We start from the raw sequence: 24,534 nt of genomic DNA, 5'->3' as shown, positions 1-24,534 counted from the left end.
AGAAACAAACAAACAAACATAAACAAAGTTAGTGCTTATAAGTTTTTTGAAGAGTTCGAAATTGACAAAATTCTAGTTAACATAAAGGTTCTTGCTCAACAAAACCCGCATCAAATTAAACCTTCGGCGACCCTTGAATCCAATTTAACTCTTCCACAGATAGCTGCAAGCTCGCGGAGGGCTCCATATTTAATAATTTATGCCCACATAAATTACGAAAACATTTTCCTTTCCTTTACATAACAAACACTAATAAATTCCGCGAACATCCACTTACATCACATGCGTAACGTCAACGGCAAATAATTTGCTCAACGATTTGCTTTATTTTGAAAGCGTAAATACAGGCGAATCAATTTTAATTGAAAACTAATTAACTTTCCAATCAAAATCATTTGCAATATTTTAGTCTGTTACAACACTTAGATCTATGACAATGACGCCTTAGTTTACTAGTAGCAATATATACTAGAATTAACTATCATTGTACTTCACTGATAAAACACAGTTTTGAATTTTAATTTCAATTATTTATTAGGTTTGATTGAAATAAATGTTATTAGTAATTATTTATGAAAAAAAACATAGATAATAATTTATTCATTTATTTATTTATTAAGTTGCACCAACAAAGTGATCATCAGTACAAAACATTGAACAATTGACAAAAGTTCATGGCAGATGTCACCTCAATTATAGGTGCAATCGACAGTGCATTAACAACAAAAATTTAAAAAAATATATAACTAAGATTTGATTACATTTCATTCATTGCCTAAGATTAATTTATATTTAATTGGGAAATGATCCGCGATAGTTAAAAACTATGGTAAATTATATTATAAAATATAATCTTAAATTTATGGTATTCATAGTTATAATTATAGTTATATTTATGTTGTACTCATTGAAGTTGTTCTTGTCGGACTGCCACAATATTTCACACAGATTATTCGACAGGTGATTTCTCAACAATTATACCGGATCACCGTATCAAATTACAATATAGTTTTAAGAACTGGCTACGGTAATTATTATTATAATGGTATGATGCCGATTCAAACAATACATTTAAAGTTATATATATTAATTTTCACGCTGAGTTGTGAAGTATACTGTGTCGCTTATAAAACACGACACTTAATTTTACTTAAGATCACACGTTTAACAAAATGTGAAAAAAAAAACATGTCATTGTTTCCCATAGTTAGAGGTTATTTACTATAATTACGGAATTCCATTGAAAAACGTAATCGCACAGAGTGCAAGACACACCATATGGCCGCAGTCACCGTCGACCGTGTCCAAAGACATAAATGGGCACATAGTCGTCACAGGCGGAATGCCTTAGCGTGCAGCCTTGCATGCGGGGCGAGGGGAGACCCTCCCGCGCAACCTGCTGCCTCCGTCACTCTTCGCAGGTCGCGGCTAGTGCCTCCGCCTCGCCTGCGCACGATCACCGTGCACACACGCTCTCACGTTACGGACACTTATCTATTAAAATACGAAAACAATTAACGCGTATTCAAAGTGAAGTGAGATAAACAATCAGTGATGTGCGCGAAGGAGTAGCGTAAGGTAAATTGTGGAACAACACCCTTGTGCTTTGGATGTGGTATTTGAACAAGGGCGTTCGCGAGTCAATGGATACTCGAAATCGAATCGTAAACACGAGTTATTTATTTTAGGTCGCATCTAAAAATGGGCACTCCTCGATTATTATAACAGAATTGAATTGTTAAATTGGCGACGCATTTCGCAAAAAATTGTTCGGGAATTTCGTAATTTTTTGTAATGTTTAGATTAGTGTGTCAATATAGCCCTTGCCTTTTACGTATGTAGATGCTCGTTCTCAATGTGTGGATGCCGAATACAGGGAGGTGCTGCAGAAGCAGTGACATCACCTGTGATGTGTTCGCACTCCACCCACTAATGCACGTGTCGTTAGGTTACGTTCGTGATAAATGCCGAGAATATTAAATTAACTTATGCTTCATTTAAATACATATACACATATTGTGGATTTTATCGTACGCATAAGGGTAAATCAATAAAAAATCTGTTGCAATAATCTTACACGTTAATGTTGTGGAAATAACATGGTTATTGAAATTTAAAACAATTGAAATTAATTAAAATTACATATGTTGTGAAAATTAAAAATGTAGAGTTGTTTATTTTTTGTAATTATTTTAAATGGGTTGAATAGCTAATGATTCATTCACTTGCATTTGCATTTGGTTGCATTTAGTGATTTGCGGAGCCCGAAGTCATCCTAATATTAATACTACTTTGTAACAAGAGCTTGAACTCTTAACTGTATTGATAAATAAGCTGTAACTCTCTACAAAGATGATATCACGATTTATTTGCATTTGAAATTAGCAAGGTAATGGTACCTTTTCCAACTCGCAATACGCCCTACGATCAGTTATTATGTAAATTTTATTAACTTTGTGTTTTTGCTTTTTATTACAAGTCCTTATTTCTTGGCTTCGTTTTAGATGTTTTTGAGGTTTTAGTTATTTGAGAGTTCGTATTAGGTGCGCATTGACTTTGAAAAACAGAAGACAAAAAATATCTGTCGTAGAATTTAAGCCCTGAATGTTCTAATGAGTTACGTCACGACGCACATGCAGGGTCATTTTTACCCATTAGACCGTTACACCGATTACATTTGTTGTAACAGAAAATATCGTTTGTACCAAATTGAATAACTTCAGAAACTGACCTTTTAAAATAATTGTGCCGATTATTTCTCAAAATTTTATCGAAAAACTTACTACGACTGGAATTACATACGTTTTTAATTCTAGTATTCATTAATCACAACAGGCATATTTATTTGAATAAATTTAAATAAATAATACTCGATTAAATCAATGATATTTTCAAGTACACATGGTAATTCTCTATTATTAGCTTCCAACGTTAGATTCTTTGTTTGTCTTATCCTACCTATGTCATAGATGTATCAATTGACATACTTAATTTGAATCAAAACTACTTTATTACGATAACTGATCATCATCTGTGACCACAGACATTATAAAGTATTCGAAACTTCGAAAATATTAGAATGACAATTAAAAACTGTAAATGTACTTTTCATTATGTCTCTACGTGAAAATGGAAGAAAATACTATTATACTTCATTTTATTTCATATAAGCATTTTGTTGCACATGTTTACACATTTTCATTAAGTTGATGCAGAAAAATATTAGATTCATTACTTTACTGACATTGACGGTAGAGGATACACCTTTTTTCTTATTGCCAAGATGGGTGGACGAGCTCACAGCCCACCTGGTGTTAAGTGATTACTGGAGCTCATAGACATTTACAACGTAAATGCGCCACTCACCTTGAGATATAAGTTCTAAGGTCTCAAGTACAGTTACAACGGCTGCCCCACCTTTCAAACCGAAACGCATTACTGCTTCACGGCAGAAATAGGCAGGGTGGTGGTACCTACCCGCGCGGACTCACAAGAGGTCCTACCACCAGTAATTACGCAAATTATAATTTTGCGGGTTTCATTTTTATTACACGATGTTATTCCTGATTGTTATTGAGTACATTTCGACGTTCAGGGGCATCAGCAATACCAAGTCACTGAAAAGCTCGTATCTATACTAATATTATAAAGAGGAAAGATTTGTTTGTTTGTTTGTTTCGAATAGGCTCCGAAACTACTGGACCGATTTGAAAAGTTCTTTTTCCATTAGAAGCCGACATTGTCCCTGATGAACATAGGCTACTTCTTTTAATTTTTTTTTTGTTTTTTTGTTTCATGTGTGTTTTAATGTTTCCGAAGCGAAGCGAGGGCGGGTCGCTAGTAATAGATAAAGAGCTAAGGACTTCGTTTGGGGAGCGTTTATTTGAGGACTTAAAATACAGGAGGGTGCATTGTTTTTCTGGACATGTTTGATTTCTTTAAAACTAATTACTCGGAGAATTCATAATTCAATAATAATTATATTCTACATACCTACATTGAACTTTGGGCATTATTGATGTCCTTCGACGATTAAGCACGATTAACTACCACCTATAAAATCACTTTTAAAGTTCAAGTAAAAACTACATCTGACAGGAAAAATTTATTTCTTACCCACCGTTGTTAAAATTCAAATTATTGAATTGCCTTGCGTTCCCATGGCCTAAGAAGATTAATATCTTACGCAATAAAACAAGAAAATAATTCGTTTTGTTCGCTTCAGTTCTTTTTGTTAAAATTTGAGTTACAATGCTAGTGGCATAACAACGAGCGAAGTAATCTATATATTAATACGTGAAGCAAAAACTTTGCATCCCTTTTTACGAAAATTGCGCGGACGGAGTAGTATGAAATTTCCCACACTTATAGAGACTATAGAGAAGAAGTGCACAATGCTAATATTTTTTTTAAATAATGCATATAAGATACATTAAATCAATAAAGAAAACATTACACATACCACATACCATGTATTTGACGCACACACGCATGCATACTATTTATTGTCAAACTTTTGTTCTTGACGTCTGTTGTCAAATTGAGAATATATTAAATATTGTTTGTTTTTATTAATATTTTTATAGTGTTTCTTTCGCGAAATTGGTGATTGTAGTGTGTGTACAAACTTACAATTCCAATTAATTATAGTCGAATTTCGACTACTGCGGGACCTCTAGTACAATATAAATGTAACTAATGCAATTGTCACGCTAGTATCATCAGATTTTATAATATCATAAACAAAAGTCGTCATTAGAACATAATAATACATATTGAGTTTCGTATGTGACGTAATCAATAATTTATTGACAAAATAATTAAAAGTTCTTCAGTAACTTAGAATAGCTATACAGATGTGTATGTATTTTCTACGTGGCTGGACCCTACATTATTGGAGGCAACGAAGCACGAAGCAAAACGTTAGGTAGACGCTTGTTAAAATAAAATTTGTATTATTTTAGCACCCCTCTGTTTTATTTCTTCATACGTGTATCTCGATATCAGTAGTGTTCTGTTGTGAAATGTTACTAATTGTCTTATTACGTTTTATTATAGTGCAGACCTATCTTATGAAAGATATTCAGTCATTAGCGATGAATTAAAGTACAAACATTCTTATTTTAAAACTAATTTGAAGTCTGAAGAATGGTTCTAAAATGTGGAAAAGATACATAACTTAGTCCACGTCCTTCCTTTGTTTGTTGCTCAAAAAGGGAAAGCTTTTACAAGCATATCAAATTATATTAGTTACAATATCATCTTTACCTCAAATCAGTTAAATGTATATGTATAAATACCTACTCCATAAATAACAAAAATATCAGTCAATCACTTTATTTTATGATATTTATAATGTATCTACAGAAATAGACAAAGATAATTTGTAAATCAGTTAAGTAAATCTCTATTAAAAATTTAGAGTTTTATTAATATTTCAATAACATAAGCCGCGAAGATGGACATAAGTCTATGAAAAAAACGTATTCTATTCAATCCTTGATATCCGTGAATTTCTTCTGGATAAACTTGAACATTGCAAAATTTATGTGTAAGTTTCATTTTAACTCGGTAAATATGATCACGTGACTAAATTTCAAAGTAAATTATATTGGTTGCTCTATCAGAATCGTCGAGATAGTCAAATTATTTGTCCTATTTACATTTTATAATCATAATGCATCCGTTCGTCTCCCAGCAATGAAAACAGACATTTTACCCGTTTCTTCTTTTTACGCATAAAATAAAATAATATTATTATCTAATTAGTGTAAAATCATGTCCGATGGAGCCTTTGCGTATTTTTTATACCGTGTTATATGTCCATATAATTAATTCAATACGTTTTTCGCGTACAATATAATAATAAAATTAACTGGGAGAGGAAAATCAAGTATATCCTAGCCCCGATATCTCTGACGAAACGACAAAAGAGGATTTTATTTTTTGTCTGATAACATAACCTTTTTTCGACTTTATTTTTTTTAAGCAAACGTCTTATTGTCGTTAGATTTTTTGTCGTGCACCTGTGGTATTTCACACGCCTCACTTTTGTGTTGGTCGCGACAATCTTCTTAACTAAGCTAGGATGAATATTTAAAATGTAAAAACGCTTTATATCTAAGTAAGTAAATATTGTATTTCCTTCCTAGTTTTCGTAATTTAAATGTTATAAGAATATTGATTATGAATACTTCAATTACTGCTTAATTATTTTATAAAAATAATATTTTTTTTCATAATTTCACAATAGGATTTTTGGATTTTGGTTTACTGTACTGTAACTTTATTATTTATTATATATTACTGCATGCCAACTGCAATGATAAAAGTAGCATGAAATATATCAGCTTACTTATCAGAATCCGTATTCTAGCGTGACCGGTGGTAAGCTTAACGCTGTCTTTTGGACATATTACTACCCAAACTATCGATTGACATTTCTAAAGATAAGATAATTTTTATATTACCAAAAGTTAGCAACATAGCGAACAATCCAAATCATAATATAATAACATAAAATTTGTAAAAATCATCTTTAAAGTGAAACACATTGACTTTTTAGAGTATAACTTTTATTTCCTTTCGGCGGGCTTTCATATTTTTGTCTCCAAAAACTAAATTCTTTATTGATTTTAAAAGCAAACGAGCATTCGGCTCTATTGATGAGGTGGGACCATGGACGTCAGAAATGCCAGACAAGCTACTGCCAACATTGATGTATAATATTATATCGATGACTGCCAATTGAAAATTAACTGGCTAATGCTTTTTTCATTAAGGTGATAAAATCACAATCGTAACAAGATTAACATATTGGTTCTCGTTTGAAATAATAACAAAATCAAATGATTAAAATTTTGAGATGTCCAATTATTTATTTATTTATTTACTTCATTCATTCACACACTTCATGTAAAATTTATATTGGCGTTCTTAATGTCTAAGGTATTCTCTACCAGTCAACCAAAGGTACTGCATAGTAAATGATAGTAGGTGCAATAAAATTTATATTAAATTATAAATACATACACAAAAATACATACGTCCAATTACGTCGAAAATAATAAACATAAGAAAAATAATGTGTGCTGCGGCGTACGTTGTGTGTACATGCATGGACGATTCGCAAAATAACAAACACGGAACATAACAGTACAATATCTTCACTAGCGCATGAATTAATACGATAATTTATCGTATTTTTTTTGCGGGGAGACATTGATGACATTTACGAAGTGGAATGACTACTTAGGAATTAATCAGTTTCATTCAAAATTAAAAGTTGATAATTTTCCAAGAGCACTGTCATCCATCCGTATTTACTTTGGAATTAAAGTTACTAAATTGGACCGATACAGAGACCTGCATGACTCCTTTTTTTAACGCTGGGGAATCCGTTTATGGATACCCGGTCGAGAGGGGTAAAAGATCGGGTTATGCCGGACTCCGGCGTCTCCAGAAAAAAAGAGGGAGAAGAGGAAGACCAATGTCCTCCTCTTCTTCCAATTCCTATCGGGAGACTACGCCTTGAGAAAGGCGCGCGAGGTGCTGCGCGACGTCTACCACGCAGGACCCGCCCCGCAAAACCGACTACCGACTAACCCCCATCGAGCACCACCACTCCGACTCCATGAAACCTAATGACCCCTGCCCTTGGGATAACATGCAAAAACGTGAAGTGGTCCACATTTTTAGAAGTTAAGGAGTGAAGAGGATTGAGATAAAGAGAGAGAGAGCAGCTGAAGGAGGCTGCCATCGACGTCAACCGCCACCTCAACCAAAAATTTTATTACATCTGTATTTTATCTTGTAACGAAACTAAATCACATATGCACGAATAGGCGACACCAGCTTACAATCACCCAATTAAAAGTAGGGGGGCCCATGCCTGGGTGGTGGGGTTCGCCCCAAGGCCCGCTCCGTGCCCCTACAAGGGAGTTCGACGATCCGTTCTTCATCTTCTTAAAGCAATTGAATACATTGCGTGATATACACAACAGCATCATAGACTGCTATGTATATTAGCAATGTTTATAATTAAATATTTCAAAATTTAATTAAAAAAGAATAAAATCGTTCCATAAATGACTTTATGATTAAAACGTGAATAAACTGTAGCTGCTCGTTCTTAACAAACAAAATTCAAAGCCCGATTGAGTTGATCGAAAAGTTTTAAAACATCGGTAAAACGTTTTATGACTTTTGCTTCGGCTGAATCCTTAAACGATCTCGGATAGTTTGTAATGCAACATCTTTATTTACATTTAAATATCCAAAAGCTTCACAAAGGAACTTATTAATTCCACTTGCGCGTTCCTCGCTCCGTCTGTCTGGCGAGGGCTTGAACTTTCTGACGATCTCACGTATGAAGCTCTATACTTTATAAGAAAGCACTGCGAAACTCACAATGTAGTAAATGCATGCATAAAGTTTCACGAGAACTTGTATTGCAACATAAAATAAAGTTCTGAAATGTTCGTTAGTGTCTACTATTCAATTAGTGTATTTAATCTATGTGGGAATGAGTTGCTCGCTCCGGGAATTTCAATATTGTAAAATTGTTATGTTATAATTACTTATTGTAATATGAATATTTAAAAAAAAAAAAATATTTAAAATAAAAATAAAAATCTAATATATAAAAAAAAAAAAAAAAAACATGCCCGCTGAGTTTCTTGCCAATTCTTCTCAGGACGGAGGCTAATTCTTGTGAATTGGCGGTAATTCTTTTGACGTTCAACAAGTATGTACTTTCATTTATGTTGAATAAAACTTTTTTGATTTGATTTGATTTGAAATCACAAAGGAAAGTTATTCTTGTGTTTAGAAACGGGTTTATTTCCCCAAAAAAAAAACATATAGGTTTAAATCGTTCTCACAAGCTAAGATAGACGAGTGGATAGAGTGACTCTTAATACGGCAGCACTTATAAATCATGATGGTGAAATTGTATCTTATACCTTTAAGCGAGCAATTCTTGTATATTAATATATACATAATCTGAATCTCGGAAACGGCTCCAACGATTTTCATAAAATTTAGTATACAGGTGTTTTCGGGAGCGATAAATCGATCTAGCTACGATTTATTTTCAGAAAATGTTGTTTTATTCGTGTTTTCAATAATCAATTCTTCCCGAGATCTACTAACAGCTTTAAAGACACAACAAGATGGCATTATCAAAAAAAAAAACTAAAATGAAACGCGCAATCTATATTTCCGAAGAACTGTGGGATATTTCAACAGTTTGTTTTAATATCGAATATTGGTTTCATACTACTAAAACCACTACTTACACTTGTCTTTGTTTTTTTTTATTACTATTGAAGTAATATAAATATACGGCCTATTTAATTTATGAATGGCAAAGAAACAGCCAAACTATTATATGCTGCTGACGTTCAAGCAACAGCGAAGATGGGTGTTTATTTTAGAGCTGGGTGGTATGTAGCAGAAATTGTCTCCCGAAGAGCACTGTAGATGAGCGTAGTGGTGGTAGGAACGAAATCTGCGTAGGTGAATGGTTCTTGGTAAATAATAGATGACGGAATCGTTTTAAGCAGTTCTGTAAAGCATCTTGTGAAACAGAGACAGAAAGAACCAAAATCCCTCCACAAGAGACTCCAAGCGGTTCATGAGTTTAGAATTGTTGAAAGACGGAACTGGACGTTTCTGTTTGGAGACAACCATTTAACTTCGTCGCTCCAAAGTATATGTATATGTATATGTGAATAAGTAAAGAAAAAGTAGTGAAGTCGTCGTGGCCTAAAGGATAAGACGTCCGGTGCATTCGTGTGTAGCGATGCACCGGTGTTCGAATCCCGCAGGCGGGTACCAATTTTTCTAATGAAATACGTACTCAACAAATGTTCACGATTGACTTCCACGGTGAAGGAATAACATCGTGTAATAAAAATCAAACCCGCAAAATTATAATTTGCGTAATCACTGGTGGTAGGACCTCTTGGGAGTCCGCACGGGTAGGTACCACCACCCCGCCTATTTCCGCCGTGAAGCAGTAATGCGTTTCGGTTCGAAGGGTGGGGTAGCCGTTGTAACTATACTGAGACCTTAGAACTTATATCTCAAGGTGGGTGGCGCATTTACGTTGTAGATGTCTATGGGCTCCAGTAACCACTTAACACCAGGTGGGCTGTGAGCTCGTCCACCCATCAAAGCAATAAAAAAAAAATAAAAACCGCTACCCAGTTTTTGGATTAGTAGTAATCCACGCAAGGTAGACTCTTTGTTTGAATAAATATTACTTCTTACTTAGGTCAGAATAGAGTTCCGGCCTATAAAAAGTGCTATAACTAATTATAGCAATATTGCTTATCTGGTCAAGAATGCAATTATTCTTGCATAAAGCAGCAACAGATATATACCATTTTCATAATACAAATATATTTATAAAATATACCATCTTCATTTTCCTCCAAGCCAAGTTATCGTCTAGCCCATGTAAGATAAGAACAGTATAAATATGGATTGCTGCAATTTGATGGCAATGATGCCGATTCCATTTCTAGTTTTTTTTTCCGTTTTTAGTTTGATACGTAAAATTTTGAGTAAAGGACCATTAGTAAACAAAATTGGATACATTTATCAGTGAATATTAAGCGGATAAGACATGTCACGAAAAAAATGTAACAACACCTGTTTAGGAAGATCGCGGCGTACCATCAATCTACGTCCGTGTTCGCATCGCGTGGGCTGCGCTATACGAATACGTCAAGTGAAACGGCGCTTAACAACTCTGACGATGGTTTTCCACTCGTTTGCCTATCGTTTGCACTCGTAAATACAAAATATGTTGCAAAGCGTACATTAGTTATATGATATGTGAATTCTGTTTGGTTGTACTTGTATTCTCAGAAAAGTATACATACTCAAAAATGTAACTCTCGACATAAGAGGCATAAAATAGGGTATCGCAAAATTTCATGTTTAAATTTAACCACACGCACATTAGCAATTACGTCAAATATAGAATGGACTTTATGTCTTTAATAATAAAGAATAGATTTTTATTTTTATATAATACTTAAATTGGTATTTTAATGCGAGATCTTTAATTAAAAAGATTAACAAAATAGTGAAGGTAAATCTTCTAAGCACCAGAGCGTCAAATGAATATCGGACAATGCGATTTCATTGAATATCGCAAACACATTAAACAATGCGATAAATGAACACGACGATTTGAATGGAAACGCAAATTAAGCAAATTAAAAGTTCTCAATTGTAATTTTCGTAAGTACATACCTACTAAGCGCGGGTGAGGCGCCAGCAGCGATTACACAGCTCTTCATTTCTGAAGCATTATTTATGAGATGTACACGATCAAAGGCAGGGGTATGCGGCACGCTTAAAACGAGCATTACACGTATCTCAAATAAAATGAAATGAAATCAAAAATAATTCGAAGTTTGAAGTCGTCGTCGCCTAAGCGATAAGACGTCCGGTGCATTCGTGTTGAGCGATGCACCGGTGTTCGAATCTCAGACGGGTACCAATTTTTCTAATGAAATACGTACTCAGCAAATGTTCACGATTGACTTCCACGGTGAAGGAATAACATCGTGTAATAAAAATCAAACCCGCAAAATTATAATTTGCGTAATTACTGGTGGTAGGACCTCTTGTGAGTCCGCGCGGATAGGTACCACCACCCTGCCTATTTCTGCCGTGAAGCAGTAATGCGTTCCGGTTTGAAGGGTGGGGCAGCCGTTGTAACTATACTGAGACCCTTAGAACTTATATCTCAAGGTGGGTGGCGCATTTACGTTGTAGATGTCTATGGGCTCCAGTAACCAATTAACACCAGGTGGGCTGTGAGCTCGTCCACCCAACTAAGCAATAAAAAAAATATTATTCAACATAAATGAAAGTACATACTTGTTGAACGTCAAAAAGAATTAACTAGGTACTTTTTTTTTATATTAATTCTTACAATGAGTATTATAACGTAACAATTATTGCAATATTGAAATGTCCGGAGCGAGCAACTCCTTCCCACTTTGTGCAATCTTCTAGATAATCATTGACTTTATAGTAAGCAATTTGTGTGCTTAGTGCGTATTTTTTTCGTTCTCGATAGCGTAAAAGTTAACCCAATTTTGTATGCAGTTTGAACAGCGCCCCTAGCGGCAAACGTAGGCAAGCGATCCCATTCGATACCATGAGCTAACTTTTACGCTATCGAGAGCGTTAAAAAACTCGCACTAAGCACACAGAGCTGTTTACTCATGATATCTGTTCTACATATGCCCTACGTATAATATATCTAGCTAGATCACAACGTTCCGTAGCTCCATAACTCGATGCAAATCCTCTCAGTAGGTGGTTTGCGCTTCATCAGCACCCAATAACAATCGGCCCACAATCCTATCCTTGCGTAGGTATTTCATTAGAACATTAATAAATGTATATCGTTAATTAAGCACATTCCTCGTTGATTAGATGAATGGTTTTGGAATTTTAAACATTAATATTTTAAGTACCGTCTAGCAGTCGAGATCGGCATAAGTTCTGAGTTTTTTTTATTTTTATTGCTTAGATAGGTGGACGAGCTCACAGCCCACCTGGTGTTAAGTGGTTCCTGGAGCCCATAGATACCTACAACGTAAATGCGCCACCCACCTTGAGATATAAGTTCTAAGGTCTCAAGTATAGTTACAACGGCTGCCCCACCCTTCAAGCCCTTCATGTATAAAAGATCTGGCGAGATAATTTAGGATAATTAATTATCATAAAAAAAAGCATTAGAATGGGATAGCCAATAGAAAGAAACAAGTTTTAGTTCAAAATTGTTCTAGATCATTCATACTAGGGAATAATTAATCACCAATATGTTTCTCTTTTGTATATTATTAACAGTGATGTTAAACATCTAGTCTCGTTGAATTTCGAAGCTAATTTTGTTTCATGTAATTTAAAACGCAAAAGTTTTGAACAACGCGACTCATATAAAACTCACGTAATATAACAGTTGCGGAGGTCCCAAAACATGTTTACAAAAACACAGGGCAAATATTTTATGAAGCACGGACTCGGAAACTAAATAAGGAAAATGTGGTGAGATTTTGTTTAAAATTACTAACTCAGTTTAAAAAAAAAACTGATTTCCTGCAACATTTTACTGGTGGCAGGACATCTTATGAGTCCGCACGGGTAGGTACCATCACCGCGCCTATTTATGCCGTGTAGCAGTAATGCGTTTCGGTTTGAAGGGAGGGGCAGCCGTTGTATACTTGAGACTTTAGAACTTATATCTCATGGTGGGTGGCGCATTTACGTCATAGATGTCTATGGGCTCCAGTAACCACTCCACTTAATACCAGGTGAGCTGTGAGCTTGTCTACACATTTAAGCAATAAAATAAATAAATAAATAAATTAATATTTACTAACAATCACGCCACGTTAACTGGTCCCGTGATAAGTTCGTAAAGAACTTGTGTTACAGGTACCAGATAACGGAAATAAATGTAAGATTTTTTATTATACACATACATATATTTAATATACATCCATAACCCTGGAAAAGACATTTATATTTACCATACAAATATCTTCCCTTGGCGGGATTCGAACCCGCCACCCCCTTGTGTAGTGACCATGTACCACTACACCAGACGGCCGTTAATAAAAAAAACATGTTCGATTGGTAATGCTGTAAATAATGAAAGTGAATTATTGTTACAATGATCTAGGGCGTTAAACAAAATTAAAACTACTTTTAATCTTATTGTCATTGCACTGTCTTCGACGTTTCGAATACTTTAATTTTTGTAGGCTGTAAACTGGTTAGTTTAATCATGCGTTTCGTATTATCATTAAACTATTACCGGCGTTTTGAATACTTTAATTTAATTTCGTAAATTGTCAAGTACTCACATAATAATATGTGGTATAAATATAAATAGCATATAAAAAAGCGTGAGTTTAAATCGTTAAAGCAATTTTAATTCTATATCTAATTCGCGAAGCCTGTAGAAGATGTCTATAGAATTTTATAGATTATTTTTTCTCTTTTTTTTATTGCTAAATGGGTGGACGAGCTCACAGCCCACCTGGTGTTAAGTGGTTACTGGAGCCCATAGACATTTACGACGTAAATGCGCCATCCACCTTGAGATATAAGTTCTAAGGTCTCAAGTATAGTTACAACGGCTGCCCCACCCTTCAAACTGAAACGTATTACTGCTTCACGGCACAAATAGGCAGAGTGGTGGTACCCACCCGCGCGGACTCACAAGAGGTCCTACCACCAGTAAATTGCGTTTAGTTTTAGGACATAGATAGTTTGATGTTCGATTTTGTTTGTCCTGTGGAGAAAACGGCATACAATATCATTATGTAATGGTAAACGAACTGTTCAGAATTTAAACTTATTTATGCATCTTCATTTCTAAAGGTCGGGATTAGTTTAGTTTGATGACTTTAGTTTGATGTCCTCGCATCACCCGTTTTACAACCCCTCTTATCCACATGTCTCTATCTTCGGCAGTCCTAAGTACTTCAGGTACATTACTATGTCATCGAATTTCGTAACCTGAAAAAATCCTTCGAGATTAATGTTCGATATTTTGCTTTTGTACCAAAAGATCATGGTTAACGTAATTGGTTTTCTTTTTATGACCTTCCCAAAGCGAGGAGCATACAACTCACCTGATCGCTTACATGTAAACAAAACAATAAAGTTAGTACCCAACTATATTCATTCGTCGGCAACGTTAATGAATCATTTGACCTGACCAAGAACCAGTTTGTTTCGATGCGATGAGCAACAATGAAAACTTTAGCATAAATTCATCGCGTTAATGCAGTTAATTGTGTTCACGAGTGCTCGTGCGATCACGGCTAAGGTTTTATATGTATATGTATATGTACAATGACAAGATCAACTAAAATAGATATGACGCTAGATACGTTTCTGCTTACAACGCGGACGATAGCAAACAGTCATCCCACATCGCATTATAGAATATTATTACATAATGATATCGACGAACCAATTTAAACGCGGTGCGTCCCACGCGATCGCTTCCAGCCTCCAACACTCATTGTTCTTCTATGTCATACAGCGAATTTGCGATAAATATATTAATGTAAGCTTAAAGAAAATCCAAAACGATAACCCGAATTTTACTAATATGGACCTTTTTTTGTATTGCTTAAGGGCAGACGAGCATACCTACCTTATGGTGAGTGGTTACCGTCACCCATGGATTTCAGCAATGCCAGGGGCAGAACCAAGCCGCTACCTAGCCTTAAAATATTAGACGTTCGTCGATCCGTATGTTATTCTGAACTTGTATGTGTGCTAACTTATCTTGGAAATGGCGTTAATGAGGTTCAGGTATCTGTCAAATACCTTATGCTCTATGATGGCTACTACCATGAAGAGGATTTTATCATTGTTTCATTTCATCCAGGTGGGGATGAACGATGAAATATTTTGTCCTATTAATATATTTCATAGGTTTTTTTTATTGCACTTGTAGGCAGACGAGCATATAGTCTACCTGATGGTGAATGGTTAACGTCACCAATGGATTTCAGCAATGCCAGGGGCAGAACCAAGCCGCTACCTAGCCTTAAAATGTTAGACATCACAGTTATTCATCACAGTTAATAGTGTTCAGAACATTCTCGAACGACAGATGGACAAGTTTAAACACAGAACAGAGTCTCTGAGAGCGGTTGGAAACATTGTCCGTAGGATTTCAATTAAATATTCCAACAATAATGGCCGAGAAGAACCGAGAATTTGTATTAAATAACTAAAACTATTCGTAGTTTCATTTGATTTCGTATGAACACAATCCAACTGTAGTGTCGCGGTCTGTCGACTAACCGGAGAAGTTTTGAAACACATGCATTTTGAATTTATTTAAGTTAAACTATTCATATTCACAAAAGAAATGCGATTTTAATTGATTTTTTATTCAAATAAACGAAGAAATTTTTACACATGTACATAGATAGATACGTTTTTCAATTACGATGAAAAATTTGTAAATGTTTCCTTAAGGCTATTTGATAAGAAAATAAAAGAAAATTCTCTTTAAAAATTCATTAAGAAGTTAATAAAATATGCTTAATTATATTATTATAATTAATAATTGGATGTTATATTTTGTTACGCATTCACGTGCAATTATGGAACTGACTAAAATAAACATTTACAGATAGGCTATCTACGCGAACAAATGTACTAGGCGTAAAAGCTGAAACAAAACGAATGATCTATTTTGTAAAATAATATTGTGTCCCTATGAAGGAAACGAATAATAAACACAAAACATAAACAAATAAATTCAAACGCCAAGTTGTTATTTAATACCGCAATAGTTAGTTGAATTAGTAGTACACCTTTATAATAATTTCATTCCTTACATGAGCGCCGGCGAATTGCATTAGGGATTTCAGGCCCCTTCCTCATTTATTCCTCTGTCTGTTTGTGGGGAACTGATTCTTATTCCACGCCATACATATCCAAGAACAAAATTAATGGATGCTTATTTTTCGAATATTTTTCACAACAAATGTTTTAATAAATTTAAACAAACATTTTTAATACTGTTTAATAAAAGTTACAAATACTTTTCAGGCTATCTTAGCGATCAGGGAGACTTATGTTTCGATGTTCAAAATAAAAAAAGAGTGGTAAAAATTTCATGATTATCCCGTTTTTTTTTTATTGCTTAGGTGGGTGGACGAGCTCACAGCCCACCTGATGTTAAGTGGTTACTGGAGCCCATAGACATCCACAACGTAAACGCGCCACCCACCTTGAGATATAATTCTAAGGTCTCAAGTTTAGTTATAACGGCTGCCCCACCCTTCAAACCGAAACGCATTACTGCTTCACGGCAGAAATAGGCAGGGTGGTGGTACCTACCTGCGCGGGCGCACAAGAGGTCCTACCACCAGTAATTACGCAAATTATAATTTTGCGGGTTTTCATTTTTATTACACGATGTTATTCCTTCACCGTGGAAGTCAATCGTGAACATTTGTTTAGTACGTATTTCATTAGAAAAATTGGTACCAGCCTGAGATTCGAACACTGGTGCATCGCGCTCAACACGAATGCACCGGACGTCTTATCCGTTAGGCCACGACGACTTCAATTTTCCCGTTCTTCCCCTTATTTAAATTCACGATTATCCCGTTTCCCGGCTCAATCGAGATATTTATTTATTGTTCTGATGTGATTAGCGGTTACCCTCTAAATCTTTTAAATGAAGTCATACCAATTCGCGATTGAAAGTCGTTCTTTCCGTTTGTTTAGGCATCTTTGAATCGGCCTATTGATTGGTAAATACATCGAGTAAGCATTCGTGTGATCAAAAAGTTGGCCCTTTTTCTGAATCTTAAGATCTAAATGTGTAACATATATTTAAGCGTGCATATGTATGTTTTTATTATCACGTATTGGTTGCCACATTACAGGCAATCCTAGTTTGAGGCCAAACGACCGTGCGTGACTTTTCCCCGGTTATTATTATTATATCAGCAAATTTTCTTTAAATTTTCGCTCAAAAAATGTAGTCCGATACAGGCAGCTTTCAAAATTTCAAAATAAATTACCTCACATTACTTATTAAGTAAATTCGTTATCATTTTATTTGCCAACCACTTATCGTACATTTTTATTTTTATTTTATACATTGCGCTGGTCGTTGTATTGTATTTTGCTTGAACTAATTAGTGCGTGTCTTCATGCTTTGTATAAACAGATAATTGTATATTGACTTGTTCTAGTGGATAGCGCCTTTATTGTCCAGGAAATTATTGGTATAGCATCTTATATGAGGATGTTAAAAAATTAATATTTATTTATAAAATATTTTATTGATAGAAAAGCAGTTCTATTATGAATACCTTTTATATATAGTTATAGTATGTATAAAGTTATGATTTTGACAAAAAGTTATGTACACTATTGCATATCATGCATAGTGACCCCTTTAATTGAACGTTTCTTTAGCCACGACATAATGATTATATTAACTAAAATTTAATAAATAAACAAAGCTATTTATGCTAGATAATTTACGTGGAACATATTATATATCTTAAAATTACGTTATTAGTTGCTTTTTTTTGCTTTTTACGATCCATAGAGGAGCTGAGGAGCCGTGCCTCATCTGATAGTTTATGAAATCACGCATGAAAAGGGGGCGATGAAAAATCGGTAATACGTGAATGTCTCTCTCTCTCTCTCTCGTTGCAAGCAGCAAATTTGAAGATATAAATAAAATACAATATATAGTTAGCCGTGAAATCTAGCTATTTTTATTTTTATTTTTAGCTAGCGGGAGCTTAAAACAAAACAAAAACGAAATCGAAAAGCTGTATGCAAGCTTTTACCTAATTGACTTTATGGTCAACGAACTTTGTCTTACGAAATCTTCCATGTATTCAAAATGGTAATTCTAATTGATACCTTAATTAATACTTAAAAGGAAGTCGTCGCCTTAAATGTGTTTTGACCTGGTTTAATGCTTTGTAGATAGCTAATAAATAATATGATGTCGCAGTCGCATTCATACTTAACTGTCCATACCGATTACAAATTTACACAATCTCCCATCCCACACGAGTTTAATTTGCCTAAACTTAGTTAATTTTTAATTATTTGTTGTCACTTAGTTCTTCTTATTCTTAGTTTTTAATTCTCCGTTTTTAATTCTTACTGGTGGTAGGACCTCTTGTGAGTCCGCGCGGATAGGTACCACCGCCCTGCCTATTTCTGCCGTGAAGCAGTAATGCGTTTCGGTCTGAAGGGTAGGGTAGCCGTTGTAACTATACTGACATCTCAGAACTTATATCTCAAGGTGGGTGGCGCATTTACGTTGTAGATGTCCATGGGTCCAGTAACGACTTAACAACAGGTGGGCTGTGAGCTCGTCCACCCATATAAGCAATAAATAAAAATAAAAAACGTAACGTATTATTGTAAAAAAATCTGATATTGCCTCCTGAGCGCGAGAGTGAGTCGATATCTATCGGCAAATATTTTAAGAATCTTGAATGCAATCATCAATCAAATTGGATGTGACGACCCATCATCAATAAGCTAAAACTCAACATCCGAACTCAATATGTCACGAGACGTCTCTGAAATTCCAGATATATTTTTGATAATATTAATGATACATTTACAACTAAAAGCTTATGTTTTAGTCTGTTATTTTGTTGATATTTGATTAGAAAAACGAATTTGCGACCGAATTACTGGTTTAAATTGCTATCGGAGCACATTAGACACTACCACATGAAAATAGCCACCTACCTTTAAGAAATAAGGTTAAAATCATAACTCTTTCAGTAACGGCCCTCCTATCTTCAAATCGGAATGTATAACCGCTTAACGCCCGAAATAGACGTGCTGGTGGAACCTAGATGTGGGTATACGATATGCCCTACCACTAGGTACTAGGAAATATGAAATTTTATTAATTCTTATTTACATATTTATTTTATTTCACTATGTTTCACAAAACATCCAATATCCGTCATGAAGCAACTGCTCCGTGAGCATTTGTTAAATTCGCACTCACTTATCGAATTGCCGGAATCGACATATCACTCGACACGAGTACCCTAGTAACCGAGAGGGCTGGTGGTCGTGGCGCCGACGACCGCCGGACCGGCGTCCCGAGGGGGAGGGTGATGGGAGAGCTGATGTGCTCCGCACTAAACGTTTCACTTTCCCCCCTCTGCCTCTTCATGAGTTCTGTCTCATGCGAGGTTTGGACGTTGGTTGTTGAGCGACAGGAGGATTTAGTCAGTTCGACTCTGACATGCCCCGCCCTCCATCCCCAGTGGAGGGCGGAAGTCCAGCGATTTCCTCCTAACCAAAAAAAATAATTAAAGAAGTAATAAAGAAACCGTGTTATGTTGATTTACAAATTTACAGTAATCGAGTCCTGATTAACAGAATACTTATGACTTGATCTCCGTTAAGTCTTCAAGAACAGAGTCATTTAAAAATTAAACAAAATATAAATTGTTCTCGGACGAGTATTTACATTCAATATTAGGTAAGGCTATGAATAAAATAGTGACATTAAGCAAAGACCTCTATTAATCAATATGTCCTGTACTTTAGGTATAAATCTACAATTGGAACACAACTAATCTCACTTGCCAAGGGATATATATCACGTTCGAAGTAGTTGCTCGTAACTTACGCTTTATTGTTTGGTCGTCTCTGATATCTTGATTGCATTTATGTTGTCGCCCGTGACATATAGTTCATATTTGTTTCCTGAAGAACCAATCGAGATGTAATTATTCCTTCCTTTCTAGGAGACAAACAATGTGCGGGACCAAAGATTACACTATGTTAAGTAGACTAAGGATGACTTTGATGCGGTATTGATGAAAGTATAATTATGGAGGGTACGAGAGTGACGCATCAGGGAGTGAGAGCCCACTCTGCCGAAGGCTCAGCAGGCAGGATCACGCAGGCTGGGCTGGCAGCTCGGAGTCCAGAAGGGACTGCGGCTAAGGGCATGGCCATTAAAGGCCACGAGGATTTATGGGTAGAAATACAAGCTAATACCTTCAGGAATTGGGTTAACGAGACTCTGAAGCCCAGAAATATTAAGGTACGTAAATCGAAATAATTTATATTATAAACGGATGCTAATGAAAAGTAATTGATTCCTTATCTTTATTTAGGTTATTGACCTTGTGGAGGACCTTCGAGATGGAACAGTGCTGTGTTCGCTGGTGGAGTCATTGCAGGGTCGTCGACTGAAAGGATGGAGTGCAAACCCTACGAATCAGCATCATAAACTAGAGAATGTTACGACCGCTTTGCAGGCCATAGAAGATGACGGCGTGAAACTTGTTAATATCGGTTAGACATTATATTATTCCGATTTTTTTCACAATACACATTAGTAATAGTTAACTTGAAAAAAAAATTGAAACCCACAGGGCCTTCCAGACTAACATTATTATTTTATATTAAAAGATATTAACATTGTTTGTTTCCATAACTCGTGATGAAAATTGTGATTTTAATTTATTTTTCAGGCAACACTGACATCGTGAACGGAAACCTTAAATTAATCTTAGGTTTGATCTGGTCATTGATTGTTCGATATCAAATAGGCAGGAGCAAATTCCCGCCGAGGTAAATCTTTGTTTAAATTATTATTAACAAAATACATCCACTACTAAAATGAATCCAGTACAAATACGATTACACATTGCTTTGCACTTTTATATCTCCGGATTTCGTTCATTGTGTTAAATAAATTATGTATCAATTCTTGTAAAGAGTTGTAAATTATGTAACAAATCATTCGATGACCGATCTAGTACATTAACAGTTCTATAGAGATCTGTGGTCATCTCTGAATAATGCAAAACTTTTCTAGTCCCACGAGTGATTATTTTGCATAGTAATTTGAAAAATAAATCCATTCCGAAAATACTTGTAAAGGCAAACGTGAATAAAAATAATAATAATAATATTGAGTATAATTTTCGTGATGTTCGATGTTCGAAAAAACAATGCAAAAACAAAAATAAATCTGTATATTTGCAATCATGTCAATGGACACTTCTATTATCGGTCTCCTCAAATCTTAACAAATAAATCGTAGAATCTTTGTATTTCATTTGCTTAAATAAATGCAGCTAACCATTTCACACAATTCGAAATGACCACGAAACGCAGTTACGTAATTCGAATGACTATTTGCAATTTCAATATTCGCGTTATTGAAAATACACGGTTGCATGTTCTCAAACATAAATCGTTTTGCTTACATATTTATTTATACGAGTATTACGTGGTACTGTTGGGTTGATAGACACAAATAACTGAAAGATAATTGAAACTGTCACTTTTGTTTTCCTTCTTCGAAGTGGCTTATCGCAATCAATTAAAAAAAAACACGTGTGGCCGCGGTAAAGCTACTGCATAGCATTTTTTATTAACTTATGCAATTATAATTAGACAATAATAATTTGATATTAAAATAATGATAAAATAAGTCCACGCTATTTTTATAAACATTAACAAAAGCAAAACATTAACTGTCCCCTGCACACTCATAAGCTAGACTGTGCGAGAGAGAGATGAGCAGACTTTTCATGATGCACATGCATTACGATATCACGCCGCGCGCTTTTCACAAACACTACACAAGCGCAACGTGTGAATGTGTTAAAAACGAGCTACATGGTAGGCGGAGTGGAAGGGTTAGGTTTTATTTTCGTTACGGAATTTCTTGATTCGGTCGCCGCGCTCAAAGCCCACGATAAAAGCTATGCAGTAGCTTAAAAATCTACGAACGAACATAGTCATGACAAGTCTGTGTATGCGCAATCGACAAATACTACGATTACGTTCAAAGTAAACACGTTACAGATACACTTTACGAAATTGCTTCATTGCCCCGGTGTTGGGAAATCCGTTCGTTCGAGTTCTTCTCAGTTTTAAATAAATTAGATTTCAATTGGATAATTCACCGCTTACGACAAATAAGACGAGGGGAAAGTGAAGGCTTTAGATTCGTTTTGGGGATACTACGCTATTAGCGTACACAGACAAAATTGACTAGTTTCTTTTTTTTGTTAAAACTTATTTTTCTCTTAGTATCGTGATCTATACGTGATCTATAAGTATCTAAGCGTGACTGAATGAACGACCAGACTGAATGAATAAATTAAATATAATTTAAAAAATGTGTACAAAGACGAGCTCAACTCAGAGATGAGTTTTCTTCCAGCAAAATCATAATTACATACTTGGAGCGTAATAAAATATAAATTTGAATCAAAATAACCTTGAAAATTCACTTTCTTAAGGGAGATAAACGAGAACAATTTTTTTTTAAAAAAAGTTAAAAACATAGAACTAAAATTATAGACCTGGAAATCCGCGTAAATGCGTCATTGAACCAATGTCCTTCGATTTTTTCTTTGCAATTTTCTCTAAGTAAATGACAGACACTGTGGAGTGATTTCCACGAAATTATTCCTAGCATGCGTTCTTCTAATATAATTATGCTAACATTATCATTCTCCTGCCCTTCTCCCAATCACCTGGGGTCGGCGTAACGTGTCTTCTCTTTTCATACTCCTCTATCATATACCATTTCTTCGCTCACTCCCCTCTTACACATATTGTCTTTCACGCAATCCATCCATTTCTTTTTAGGCCTACCTTTTCCTCTTTCTCTACCTCTATAATTACTACCTCTATAATTATGCAAACAATTATAAAATATTAGAAGGTGCAAAAGGTAAGTCTGGAGTCAAGTTTACCACCAAACAATACCAAATTTAAGACCGTCCGACCGGACACGTCCGTAATTACTTGACGCTAACCGGGCAACTTGTTTGCAAAGTTATCAAAGTGATAACATATACTAGTTGCACCTCATTTTCTCACCTGGCCGCGTAAATTGCTTAGTCTAGCTAGAGGGCGGCAAATTGCACGTTTATCGCCGTTTGATTGCAGAAAGCTGATGCTATCGTGGCTACAGGCAGTGTTGCCGGAGTGCCGCGTTAACAACTTGACTACAGATTGGAACAGCGGCGTGTTGCTCTCGGCCCTTCTCGACTACTGCAAGCCCGGCGTTTTCCCTCACTGGCGAGAGCTCAGTCAGTATTATCAATTAAAATCTGCACTATGAATACTTTTATTGCTGAACTAACTGACCCGGCAAACTTCGTAGTGCCTCAATCGATAAATAAAAGACCTAAACTTTTGTATAAAATAAACTTAAAACAAACAAAAGGAATCTGTCCGACGGGGGACACATCAAAGGAAAAACAAAATTGTTATTTTGATTTAATTCCGAGCACTTTCATATTTATCTACCTTTTAAACCTCTGGACTTCCACAAATAATTTAAGACCAAAATTAGTCAAATCGGTCCAGCCGTTCCCGAGTTTTAGCGAGACTAACGAACAGCAATTCATTTTTATATATATAGAAGATAGATTGAATTTGTATGAAATATAAAAATACGTAATAAGAATTGTATTATGTACCCAGATCGACACGAGGCTATAGAGAACTGCAGGCGCGCAATGAGGCTTGCACACCGCGAGCTGGAGGTTCCGATGATATTGGAACCCGAGTATTTGGCTTCACCTTGGCTTGACGAGTTGTCTGGCATGACGTATTTGTCCTACTTTATGAAACCAGATTCACCGGGCTTCAGGACAACCCTGGAGTGGGTCAACTCTAGACTAGAAAGGGCAATTACTAACTTCACGGTTAGTACGCAGTTTTTTACTAGATTTTTTTTCTAAGCCAAAAAACAGTATTGTGTAAATATCGCATTATAATTTGGTTCTCTAATAGTTACTTAGTTTATCATTAGTAGATTGAAACCGTCCTGCAGTTCTTGTTTGAAAGTTGGGACTGCCATTATACAATACACTTTAGAGTTGGATCTCATGTCTCAAGGTGGATGACATCGAGCAGTTATGCGTTCCTGTTTGAAAGGTGGGGCCGCCATTATACAATACACTTTAGACT

General features: G+C 35.4%; 1 protein-coding gene across 2 annotated transcripts in view; it reads left to right on the top strand.

Annotated features, from left to right (window-relative positions):
• The first annotated feature begins 1,410 nt into the window (after positions 1–1,410).
• Positions 1,411–24,534, top strand: part of jbug (filamin-type immunoglobulin domains fbug) — a 115,641-nt gene continuing 92,517 nt past the window's right edge. For both annotated transcript variants that reach the window (XM_089732982.1, XM_089732981.1), the window contains exons 1-6: positions 1,411–1,578; positions 20,331–20,632; positions 20,706–20,886; positions 21,066–21,165; positions 23,506–23,648; positions 24,046–24,269. In XM_089732982.1, the coding sequence (XP_089589108.1) occupies positions 20,417–20,632; positions 20,706–20,886; positions 21,066–21,165; positions 23,506–23,648; positions 24,046–24,269 (864 nt within the window). In that variant the 5' untranslated portion in view covers positions 1,411–1,578; positions 20,331–20,416. The remainder of the gene's footprint in view (positions 1,579–20,330; positions 20,633–20,705; positions 20,887–21,065; positions 21,166–23,505; positions 23,649–24,045; positions 24,270–24,534) is intronic.

Source organism: Bombyx mandarina, chromosome 15 (assembly GCF_030267445.1).
Source record: "Bombyx mandarina strain Sakado chromosome 15, ASM3026744v2".
In the NCBI taxonomy this organism is placed as follows: Eukaryota; Metazoa; Arthropoda; class Insecta; order Lepidoptera; family Bombycidae; genus Bombyx; species Bombyx mandarina.
Note: the sequence above shows the minus strand (reverse complement) of the source record. Positions and strands in the feature narration are given on the sequence as shown.